Genomic DNA, 12,694 nt, shown 5'->3' on the forward strand with positions numbered 1-12,694 from the left:
ATTTCTTTTAATTAGAAAATAATATAAAAGGCTTTGTGTAACCTAATATGACAAATTTTTATCTTACCAGAGGAAGGAAACAGGGAGTAATTTACCTCTCTGCCTGTCTATAATTTTTAAAAAGACAGAAAAGAATTAAACATAACGCACTATTTGATTTTCTGCAACACAGGAATCTGGGATTTGCTTAGACAGATTTAGAAATGAAGAAACACAAGATCAAATTCTTCCCTCAGGCCTCTAACAGCTCTTAAAACAGCACTGGGGCACTTTGTTTGATAAATAGGAAATGGGTATTGATAAACTGCTTGCTATTCACTGACAGAAAATTTTCCCAAATGGATGCTAGGGTTTTCTTATTATCAATCCCCACAACTAATATTTATAATCTGCTAAGCTGAATTCCATTATATTGCTAGGCTCAACGAATTCGAAGATGTGAATGAATTCCATGTAAAAGTGATAATTGTAAATGTTGTTATTTCCTCAGATGAGGGGTTGAGAGGAGAGCTGTTTCCAATCCTTTTAGCTATTTCTCAACTTGCCCTGGCTGGTTCTTTTCAGCTGCTCTGGCCTAGACTTCTCTATAAGCTGACTAATTCAAATTGGCTTCTTGTACTTCTGACTGAATTGCTCTGCCTGGCCTTAAACTAATTTTTGAGGCATGTTTTAATCTTCTGGCTCCTTCACATTCTCTGGCTTCTTCTGTTTCACATGTGTCTAACTTACTTTCTCTGCAACCTATTTTACAAACAGGTAAGAAACTCTAAAACCACACATTCTTCCCCACACTGCTCCTAAATAGCCTTTCTTTCCTGCTCTCCTCTTGTGAGAGTTGGGTGTATCCTATCTCTGACTCATTCTCTCACATCCTCCTCTGATTCATCACTTCCTCTGCTCCTTTATTAGATGTCATTTTCATACATGGCTGCTTCGTTCTACACTCTAACCTACCTTCACTGTTTGGTAGTAAAGCTGTGTTCTAAGGGCATATCTGTTTTCTAGCCAGCTCACACAGCCCTGGAAGGTCTTTGGTTGTGATCCCTTGAGAGAGCAGTCATTTTGCTGGTTTAAAGTTCCTCTACAATAATAAAAATTGTAAATCATACTTTGTTACTATTCTCATTGTCCTAACCAGATACCTGGCAGAAGCAATTTAAAGGTCTGTTTTGGGAGACTCTGTCATTGTATGGAAAAATACCAGGAGAAGAAAAAGAATATTTTTTTTCCAGTTTTGGGGTTAATTATTACTTACTTAATTTATTTATTTATTATTAATTACAGGTTATTCAATTTGTATCCCAGCTGTAGTCCCTCCCGACCCCCTCTCACTACCTCTTCTTCTCCCATGCCCCTTCCCCAGTCCACAACAGGAAGTCCTCCTCCCCTTTCCTCTGAGGCTAGCCTATCAGGTCTCATTTGGACTGGCTGCATTGTCTTACACTGCGGCCTGCTAAGGTTGCTCCCCCTTCAGGAGGAGGTGGCCTCTGAAAGACTCTACCTAGCAACGTATCAAAACAGATGCTGAGACTCATAGCTAAACTTCAGGCAGAGTACAGGGAATCTTATGAAAGAAGGGGGAGATAGAAAGACCTGGAGGGGACAGGATCTCCACAAGGAGAGCAACAGAACCAAAAAAATCAGGACCCAGGGGTCTTTTCTGAGATTGATACTCCAACCAAGGACCATGCATGGAGATAACCTAGAACTCCTGCATAGAGGTAGCCCATGGCAGCTCAGTCTTCAAGTGGGTTCCCTAATAATGGGAAGAAGAGCTGTTTCTACAAGAGGATGGATCTTGAGAATGCTAGGTGGAGCATCACATCTTGTTGCATGGCCAAGAGAAAGAGATGCTTGTAAAATACAGCTTTTGAAGATCTGGCCCCTGTGGCCTCCTACACCAGCAGGGCACCATTCTCAGGATCTCCCAAAGCTCTTCAGACAGGGTCAACATCTCATGTTCACACACATGCCTTTGAAGGTCTATTTCAGAATAGACTTCTCTTATATGTGAAACATTACAGAGGTTTAATCTTCTGCAAACAATATGTGGTTCTGAAATATATCACATGGGAAAAAGATTCTTGGTTATTTTAGTGTTCTGTTATTTTTCAAGCTGTTTTAAATGAGGAATAGGAAATATTATGATATTGAGTGGTGTTTACAAACATAGATACACTTCAGAGTAACCCCAAGAGACCCTAGTTATACAGATTAGATGCAAAGTGAAGCACCTGAAACCTATGGTCAAGAGGCTAAATGCTATGTTTGTGCCTCATTAATGTGTTTAAAGTCAATTGTCTTTTACATGGAGTGAATTATTGAAAATAGCATATAGTCCTAAACATGAAGAATTAATGCCCATTTTGACACAGAAATTTATCAGCTGCTCTTTATTAAAGAAGACAGCATAAGTCATGTATAATTCATTTGAGACCAGGACTGGAAGTTATCTTTATAAGCATTCCACATCATAATCTCTACAGCAATCTTAAAGGTTTAGATACCACCTTTACTTTAAAAATGGGGAGACTTTTTTCTTGATGAGACTTAACAAGCTATGGGCAGATGGCAATAATGGAGAACTCCCTGTTTCAGTGGACTAGGAAAAAGGGATGGGGGTGAGGGGGGGCGGAAAGGTTGCACTGGGAGGAGTTGATGGAGTGAGCTTTGTTTGGGATATATAATAAATAAATTGTGAAAAAATAAAATTAAAAAATGGGGAGATTTAGAGAAACAGAGGTCAGTCTGCTTAAAGAGTCCCAGGTCATTAGAAACAAAAACTGAAGTAGAAGCAATGTGGTATTACTTTGTTGATAATATTTCCCATGCTATTAATTCTTTGTCTTTATCATCAGTAGGATTTATAATTTTCATACTCTCCTTTGTGTATGTGGATTTTTGAATATATAAGTATGGGATGTGGCTGTGTTATAGATGTGTTCATGTGCAAACAGTTCTATTTACATTCTTCTAAATCTTCTCATTCCCAGCAATGCCAGGAAGGGAGCTTTTTTGTTCTTATCTGTTCATTACTTTCTGCTATGCTTATTATCATAATACTTAATGCTTTTAAATTTTTGGCAGAAATAATTTTATTCTAAATTCAATTTTAGGAAATATTCTATATACCACTGTTTGTTCCTTAATATAAATAAAAGTTGTGCTTGTCTTAATCATTAAGATTCTTGTTGCTGTGGAGTTCTGTCTTCTTTTACAGTGCATTTATGCCAACCCATCCTAAGATCTGAAAGTTGCTACTCAGTTGTACTAGTCAAGGCATCTGTAAAACATGGGCTTGACTACCTTGGGAAAGCCTTTGACTTCACCTGTGAGTGGAGGAAGTATTTGTTTAAATTACACTCTTGTTTAAAGTATTTAAAGTTTGCATGTGTCCATATACTTCTTTAACCATTTTATCACTAATCCTAACTGCAATCTAATCCTGTAGGGTCTGGACAGAAAATTTACCTCTTTCTTCCTTGTGTCTTTCCAATCTTCACTTTCTTCTTCTGGAGAAAGTACTTATTTTGTTGTCAATTTGGATGTGTATAAAAATGCTGAAATGAGATTTATTTTGTATCATCACTGCCATGGAATTATGCCCTTGGCCTGTTTCTACTGTTGCTGATGAGATGTCACAAAGTTGTTCTTAGTATTGCATAGGCAATTTACACCTTTATAGAATTTTAAGATTTATCTTTGTCTTATTTTCTTTAATTTCACTGTTAAATTTATGGATGTGGATTCATTTAGTTTCTGTTGCCTTCGTTTAAGATCTAAGCAGCTGCCTCAATCTACTCATAAGTATTTTTTACATTTATAAAAAAATCAATTTCAAATATTGTTTTTTGTCTCATTTTCTTTATTATGTTTTATTGTTTTAGTCTCAGGATTTGACCTAAGCTCATTTTCATTAGCATCATCTATTCTTAAATGTTTGTCTTTTAAAATTACATGTTGTCAACTTTCTTTTTTATCACATTTCCTTTTTATGAATTCTCCATTTAGCTATGTAGATATCAATTAAATAGAAAATCGAGGTATAATCCTCCTGTGAGGGACAGCCCTCTTATCTTGGGACACAGGGTAGGAATATCTTTGCGGTCAGACAGTATCTGTACTAGAGCAATCCCTGGGAAGATAAGAACTTTTTGCTCTAGTAGATGACTGGTTTGGTTCTGAGACTCAGATGGAGACAATGGCCTATAACTTCAACCCCAGGAGGGATTACACACACTCTTTTGTAGAAACAAACCCATTCGGATACAACTTTCTTGTTTACCATAGTTTATTTATTCCACTGATGCAGATGCATAATGATCTAGAATGTTTTAACCAAAGGAAAAAAAATAGTTCATTATTACTCTTTTGCTTCATTTTTTTTGTTTTATAATGCAACCTATAAAAAGAATAAATTACATTTTATATACATTGATTCTATAATTTTATACACTTTAGTGTAGTTAATTGGTGTATATCTTGCCCTATCTAAACCAGACCACATTTTATTTTGCTATCATTTCATTCTTGACAAAAAATATAATTTGAATTTAAGAGTTATTTAACATCAGGTTATTGAGTCATCATGGCTCACTCCTTATGAGAATAATCAATTTATTTCCTCTAGGATACTTAATTATCTTTTTTTTTACTTGGACTTTACTTAGTATGTTATTAGTATTTGCTTTTAATTGAGCATATTTTCCTAGAGAAAAGGAGGGACAAGTTTATGTTATTATATATATATATCACTAATTAAATTTATTTTATGCTTCTTTGTAGTAATAGGAATAATGTGCATATCAACAGTATTGAGACTGTAAGATCACAGGATAAATAAGTTAGATACATAGCAGAATCCATACTTAGCTCCTGGGAAATAGACCCGTAGTTAATGTAAGGCAGTCTTGGTAAAGATGGACAGTTTGTATGTTTTGAAAATAATTCAAACTTACTAACATCATTCTCTGTTTAGCCCCACCAACATTCAGAAGTTCTATCTTATCCTCACTATCTTCACATGTTTTTAAAGAGCTTCAAATTTAGTTGTAATTACAATGAACACTTCACAAATATTTCAGATATCAGTGGCATTAGACCAGTTTGTCTTTTGCACTTTTGCTTAAGGAGGAAGTTTCCCACTATTTATTTGTTTTTTGTTTGTTCATTTATTTATTTACTTATTTTAAAAACATGTTTGTCAGAAGCTGAAGCAACAAAAACAGGGCTTACATGTGTCTGCACTAGGTCCTCTGTATATATATATATATATATTATAGCTTTCTGTTTAGTACGTTTATGGGACTCCCGAATGTATGAACAAGTGTGTCCCTGAGGCTACAGTGTTGTTGGTGCTCTTTTATTTCTTTTGGGTTGCCTTGTCCAACTTCAATCTGGTTGTAAGAGTCACTTTTATTCTTCTGATGTAATTGTCATCTTGGGGGCTTACTGTCTCCATCTGGTAACCTAGGCTTAGTACTGGAAGCGTCTAGCCTTTGCACAATCTAATCTGGGCCTAGGATGTTTTTAGCTTCTGAGACTTACTGTTGTTTAAGCTCATCCTTTCACTCTTTGTGAACTCTGGTGGGCTGGTTCAACTCAGCTGTTCTGTCTCCAACTCTTTTCCAAGCTGACTGATTCAAACTGGCTTCTCAGCTTCTGACTGAATTGCACTGCTTGACATCAAACCAAGTCTAGCAATCTGTTCTAATCTTCTGGCTCTTTCTCATTCTCTGGATTATTCTGTCTTCACCAGTGTCTATCTTGCTTTCTCTTCAACCTGTCTCTGTAAAATTTTCCTGGTGAAATTGCCTCCATTCTCTCTCTGTCTCTTTGTCTGTATCTCACTCACTCGCTCATTCCCCTACTCTATCAACTACCTTCTCTTTCCTTTCTCTGAGGGAAAGAAGGAGGGGCTACAGCTGGGATACAAAGTAAATAAACTGTAATTAATATAAAAAATAAAAAAATTAATAAAAAAGAGAGTCATATATTATTTAGTCCAATCTTTCTCTGATTAGTCACTCTGTCTGCCCCTCAAGTAGACATCACTTTCAAACATGGATACTTCCTTCTACCAGTTATCTTTACCTTCACTGTTTGAGATTACAGGTGTGTACTAAGGGCGTTTCTGTATTCCAGCTGTATCACACAGACCTAGAAGGTCTTTGATTGTGATCAGAGCAGCCATGTTCTGAATTAAAATTTTTCTACATTTGATGGTTTTGTTTTATATTTTATTTTATTTGTCCTTTTTTGTTGTTATATCTTAGAAGCCTATCCTTTTTTAATGAAAGGCATGTAGGGAATGTATCCAGATGGGAGGTGAGGTGGGTAGGCTCTGGGAGGAGTAGAGGGAAAGGAAACTTTAATCAGGACATCCTGTATAAGAAATGCACTTATTTTTAATAAAATGGGATAAAAGAAGAAAATGTGAGTGTGTGTGTCTGTATGCACTTACACATCCATAGTATGCACAGAGGACAATCTCATGATTCACGAGTCGTCCATTTTACCTCTGCCTCACTGGATTCTGGATCTGGTTGGTTAGCCTAGGCTGAAAAACAAACGGCAATAACTATCCTATCTGCCTCCTTTGCTTTGGAGTTGCAAGCATATGTCATCATGTGCTTTTCTTTAGGGTACTGAGGTTCCAACTCAAGTTTTCTTGTTTGCATGACAAGTATCTCTTTAGCTCTCTTAAAGAAAGTAGAGTATAATCTACAATAAGCAAGGAATTTACATGATTTTGTTTTGCTAAGTTATCAGACAGAAAAATAAAAAGAGCAACAGTGTAAGTGCATTTCTTCAAATTCTTCACAGTGCAAGGCCAGATATCTCCTCCTCAGAACTCCAGCTTCCTCCCTTGAATAACAGAGAAAGCTTCCAGGGAGACCTGACACTCATGAGTCCGTAAAAGGCAAAAGTTTTCAAAACATTCTTATGTGTACTCCACATAGGTTTTGATTTAGCAGAGTATCTCATGGGTTTTGTTGTTTTTGTTATGTGATGTGATGTGATGTGATGTGATGTGATGTGATGTGATGTGATGTGATGTGAAGTGATGTGAGAGGTGAGGTGAAGTGATGTGATGTGATGTTTTGTTTTCTTTTCGGATCAAGGTGTTTTAGTGTGATCCTCTTAACTCAGTTCTCCAAGCATGGGATTCATAGAGTCCATCATCACAAGATACTTGCCATCATGTTACACATGATTCTTCTTAAGTCCTATTACATTAAAATGTTTTGTCACTAGAGTAAAGATATAGGGAAGAGAACTAACATGGCTGCTATTATTGTGGCAAGGAGTAGCCTGAACTAACTAGCAAAAGGTGACTTTGGATAGAATGATATATAAATGCCATTATTTGTATATATTCAAGAAAATACACACAAAAGATTATATTTTTAATGTTTCTCTTTGAATCTTTGTTTATATGCTTATAATTCTAAGCACTAATACAGACACACACACACACACACACACGAGATGTAGCTCTTATCCAGATAAATTTGAAAACAGTTTTAAATTGAATGCTAGTTCCATATACATATACTATAATAGGATATGATGATTTATACATTGTACATGTTTGCATAAACACTTCATTCACCACAAAAATATTCTTACTGCAAGTTAATATTGGAAGATGAATCATACAAAAAAGACTAAAAACAGACTTGGTAGACTCTTAGATGAAAAACTTTCTACTCAGTTTATTTAAGAAAAACCTATTGATCTGAGTTTCATTAGTTTCAATAAAAATGATTGCTTTGTAAATAGAAATTTCTGTAATATATCTAGGAATATATAAAATTCAAAATATTTTAATGTTCTTATAGTTAATAATTATAGCTAATGTTTTAAAAGGAGGGGAAAGGAAGGAGAAGAGGGAGGGAGGGTAGGAGTGGGAAGCACTGAGGGAGAGGCTACAGCTGGAATACAAAGTGAATAAATTGTAATTAGTAAAAAATAATAGAAAAAATTTATTTTTAGAGAAAAAGTTTTTTGTACATGTTATTATTATTGTTATTATTGTTTAAACAGTAAATTTTAATTTGAGTTATGGCTTCTCTTTAAAATACAATTCAGAAGGCTAACCTTTTGTCAATATTGATGATAATGTTATCTAATTAACAATGTAATACATCACTATAGTAAGCACAACTACTTCAAATGTCATACAGATTTCAGGTGAAAAGTTTTTCATGGTGACTTAGTGGAAATTAGATTTGAATTGTCTGAAGAGCCAAGGTTAATATTACGCTACTAAGATTAGCATTTCCATTATCTTTTATGTTATTTCAAGAGGAGCTGAGACCATGTATAGAGAGGACCTAGACCCACTGCTCAGATGTAGCCCATAGACAGCTCAGTCTTCATGTGGGTTCCCTAGTAAGGGGAGAAGAGACAGTCACTGACATGAACTCAGTTGCCCAATCCTTGATCACTTCTCCCTGGTGGGGCAACCTAGCCAGCCCACCGAGAAAGAGGGTCCAGACAATCCTGATGAGACCTGACAGACTGGGGTCAGACAGTAGGGGACAAGGACTTCCCCTATCAATGGACTAGGGAAGAAGGAAAGGGGAGGAAGAGAGAGGAAAGGCAGGGCTAGAAGGAGATGAGGGAGGGGGCTATAACTGAGCTACATAACAAATAAATTTTAAATAATAATAAAAATAATAAAATGTTTAAGAACATAAAATAAAGGTCATTGAAATCTTCACTCTATATGGCAAATTTTATGACTAAACAATATTTGTTGAATTAAACTTATGAAAACTTTAAAAAAGAGGAGCTTAGATGATGCAATTCAGGAATATAAAGAGATTTATTAAAAATTTTATGATATCTAAATATATTAAGTTTATAATATTCTGTTTTATTTTCTTGACTATGAAAATAAATCTCTGAAAGTTTCAAACTATTTCAATTGTTTTTCACTTTTTTCTTTAGTTTTTATTAATTACAGTTTATTCACTTTGTATCCCCTCTGTAGCTCTCTCCCTCCTCCCCTCCCAATCCCACCCTCCCTCCTCCTCCCTTCTCCACCAGACCCTCCCTCTTCTCCACCCATATCCCTCCCCTGTCCAATGATAGGGGAGGCCTTCCTCTTCTTCCTTCTGATCCTATCTAAAAGGTCTCAGCAAAAGTGGTTGAATTGTCTTCCACTGTGGCTTGGTAAAGCTGCTCTCTGCTCAGGGGAAGGTGATCAAAGAAAAAGCTAATCAGTTTATGTCAGAGACCAGTCCCTGTTCCCATTACTATGGAACCCAGTTGGACACTGAACTGCCATGGGCTATATCTGTGCAGGGGTTCTAGGTTATCTCCATGGATGGTCCTTGGTTGGAGTATCAGTCTCAGAAAAGACCCCTGTGCCCAGATTTTTTGGCTCTCTTGCTCTTTTTGTGGAGCTCCTGTCCTCTCCAGGTCTTACTATCTCCCCCTTCTTTCATAAGATTCCCTGCACTCTGCCCAAAGTTTGGCTATGAATCTCAGCATCTGCCTCGATACCCTGAAGGATAGAGCCTTTCAGAGGCCCTCTGTGTTAGGCTCCTGTCCTGTTCCCTTTTCTCTTTCTTCTGATGTCCATCCTCTTTGCCTTTCTGAATGGGGATTGAGCATCTTAGCCAAACTCCTCATTCTTGATTGGCTTCTTAAGTGTACAGATTTTAGTATGTGTATCCTATATTATATGACTAATATCCACTTATGCCAAAACCATTCAATGGAAAAAAGATAGCATCTTCAACAAATGGTGCTGGTCTAAATGGATGTCTACATGTAGAAAAATGCAAATAGATCCATACTTATGACCCTGCACAAAAGTGGATCAAAGACCTCAATATAAAATCAAACACACTAAACCTGTTAGAAGAAAAATTGGGGAAGAGCTTTGAATTCATTGGCACAGGAGACAACTTCCTGTACAGAAAACCAACAGCACAGGCTCTAAGAGCAACAATCAATAAATGGGACTTCATGAAACTGAAAAGCTTCTGTAAAGCGAAGGACACTGTCATCAGAACAAAACAACTGCTTACAGATTGGGAAAGTATCTTCACTAACCCTATATCTGACAGAGGGGTAATATACATCCATCCATCTATCTATCTATCTGTCTGTCTGTCTGTCTGTCTGTCTGTCTATCTATCTATCTATCTATCCATCTATCTATCTACCTACCTACCTACATGTGTGTGAGTAAATGTACATATGTATACATTTGGCAAAATATTAAATAATAGTGCATGGAAACTATTCTCATGCTCCTATTATTCGGGAAGCATCGGGCAAAAGAAGTGAATATCAATAAATTTTATTGAGAAAGATTAAACTGTCTGTACAAATGACTCAGAAAGGTAATTGTTGTCTATTTTTCTTTTAGTGTTTCTGATGTAATTTTAAAAAAGGATATTGGTTTGAATCTCTGTAATAGGAGATTTTAGCTTAAAGACTATCCTACTCTCTTCTTGGACAATGAAAATAGTAATAACAATTCTTTCTGTATTGGAGACAGAAAATTCTGTAATATCATAGGGTCTAGTCCATTTCTGACTTCCTCAGTTAGTGTTGTGTGTGTGTGTGTGTGTGTGTGTGTGTGTGTGTGTGTGACTGTGCTGGATGTCACACAAATCACTTATCATGGGCAGTTTCTATGTGCATAAGGAAGGTATAGGTCTCTTGTCAATCCCAGTCTTCCAATGTAAAAATATGCCATCAACAGTATTGGGACTGATAAGGTTCCCAAACTCCAAAAATCTATTTGTTGAATGGTTATATCATATAAAACTCACTTGTCTTTCTCTTCAATACAAATATGGTTAAAAAAAAAAACAGAAAAGAAAAGAACTTTGAATGTAAGAAAAGATGAGAGGTATCTGGGGAGAAATTACAGTTAATACATAGGTTCAAATTAAAAGCTATATTGGGGTCACTCAGTCCCCAAAAGAAGTGTCTAAACCCAATCTGCCAACTGTGATATTTTTAAGTTGGCTCAGGCTAAGCTGGCTGAAATGTAATATTCAACTACAGTGTGTTAAAAGTACAGTCCTTACCAGGCCACAAAAGATGACAATGCAGCCACTCCTGATGATATCTGATAGACTAAGATCAGAAAGAAGGAGAGGGGGACCTCGCCTATCAGTGGACTTGGGGAGGGACATGCATGAAGAAGGGGGAGGGAAGGAGGGAGGGATTTATGGGGGGATACAAAGTGAATAAAGTGTAATTAATAAACGTTTTAAAAAAAGTACAAGTCTGAACATTAGGTGGGAACCACAGTGCAGAGCTACTTGGATGCAGAAACTGGAGCTACTGTTTCAGTCATCTTAATGCTGAGTGGCTGTTAATTCTCAGATGGAGGGAACTGAACTGACCAAAGATAAAGCCACATTCAGATTTCCAAAAATGTGTTCATGACTCTGCAAAATCAATGACATACATATAATTATTAGATAAGAGAAATGTTTAAGTGTAAAATTCAAAGACCTGAAAATGACTATAGTGTATCAGTACTTAGGGTAGGCCAACATAATGCCACTTCATTGTTATGTGGTTGGTAAAATTTGTTTGTTTGTTTGTTTTTTTCTTTTTCCTCTCCTCTTACAACTTCCCAAATAAATCTACTCTTTATTTAGAGTCATTTTATGTTTTCCTGCTTAATGATGCCTTTTGTACATTCAGCTTTGCAACTGTTCTCTGAAGCTGACCAACAATGTTCTCACCTCACCTACAGTACAAATCTATCAGACAATAAACAATAAACAACATCATTTTTATTCCAGTGCTGATGATACAGTACATGTTGAATTGGTGTTTAAATAATTTATCTCTATTTCAGGTACAATCTGCCACGCTTACTGTAACTCTTCTTCTGATACTCATTTCATGTTTAATAGTTCATACCCTCATGAGGATGCTTGTCAGTCAACTAAATTGAAATGTCATTTGACCTTTAATTGGAAACAGTTTACTCATTTCTCCATTTCATTTTTTCTCTGTTATTCAAATTAGAAGCCAAAGTCACTGGTGTTCAAAGACTTCATACTAATTATTCTTGGAAAATGTCCTCCTCACCAATAATATACTGGCACTTTCTCATTGCAGAGGTGATCCAGTTGAGTCTGCCTGAAGATCAGAGAGTCAGCATTACTGCAGCCACTGTGGGACAAAGTGCTGTTCTGAGCTGTGCCATTGTGGGAGCTCTGAGACCCCCTATCGTATGGAAGAGGAACAACATTGTTCTAAACAATTTGGATTTGGAAGACATCAATGTGAGTACATGAAACCAGGATGATGTCCCATGTATGCGTCTTGCATGATTTGCCTCAGTCTCTGTGGTGGCTGAGGAGTTAAAGGAACCCTGGACACAGAGCAGTAGAGATTTACTAGGTGGTTGGATATCCATTCTACCAGTTGGTAGGTGTCCCACAGAGCAGTTGTAATTATGCAAATCGCTTGTATTGGTACAGTAAGATTATGCAGCAGTTCATTAGTGAGAAAAATACATTAGCACAACATTTTAATAAATATCTCTAGTTTTAAAATGCAAATTGTCTCCCTAGTAAATTCACATCTAATAATTATTCCCTAAAACACAGTCAAATAAGCTCAAATTTGCATGGATGAAAATTTGCATCTTCAGAGTCAAGGAAAAGAAAATGTTAAGACGACCAACCATAAGAAGTGT

At 36.4% G+C, this 12,694-nt stretch overlaps 1 protein-coding gene across 4 annotated transcripts in view; it reads left to right on the forward strand.

Annotated features, from left to right (window-relative positions):
• The window catches only part of Fstl5 (follistatin like 5), a 692,962-nt gene that overhangs the window by 401,148 nt on the left and 279,120 nt on the right, over nucleotides 1–12,694 (forward strand). For all 4 annotated transcript variants that reach the window (XM_060378450.1, XM_060378449.1, XM_060378448.1 and 1 more), the window contains exon 7: nucleotides 12,112–12,278. In XM_060378450.1, the coding sequence (XP_060234433.1) occupies nucleotides 12,112–12,278 (167 nt within the window). The remainder of the gene's footprint in view (nucleotides 1–12,111; nucleotides 12,279–12,694) is intronic.

This window comes from Meriones unguiculatus, chromosome 2 (genome assembly GCF_030254825.1).
Source record: "Meriones unguiculatus strain TT.TT164.6M chromosome 2, Bangor_MerUng_6.1, whole genome shotgun sequence".
Classification (NCBI taxonomy): Eukaryota; Metazoa; Chordata; class Mammalia; order Rodentia; family Muridae; genus Meriones; species Meriones unguiculatus.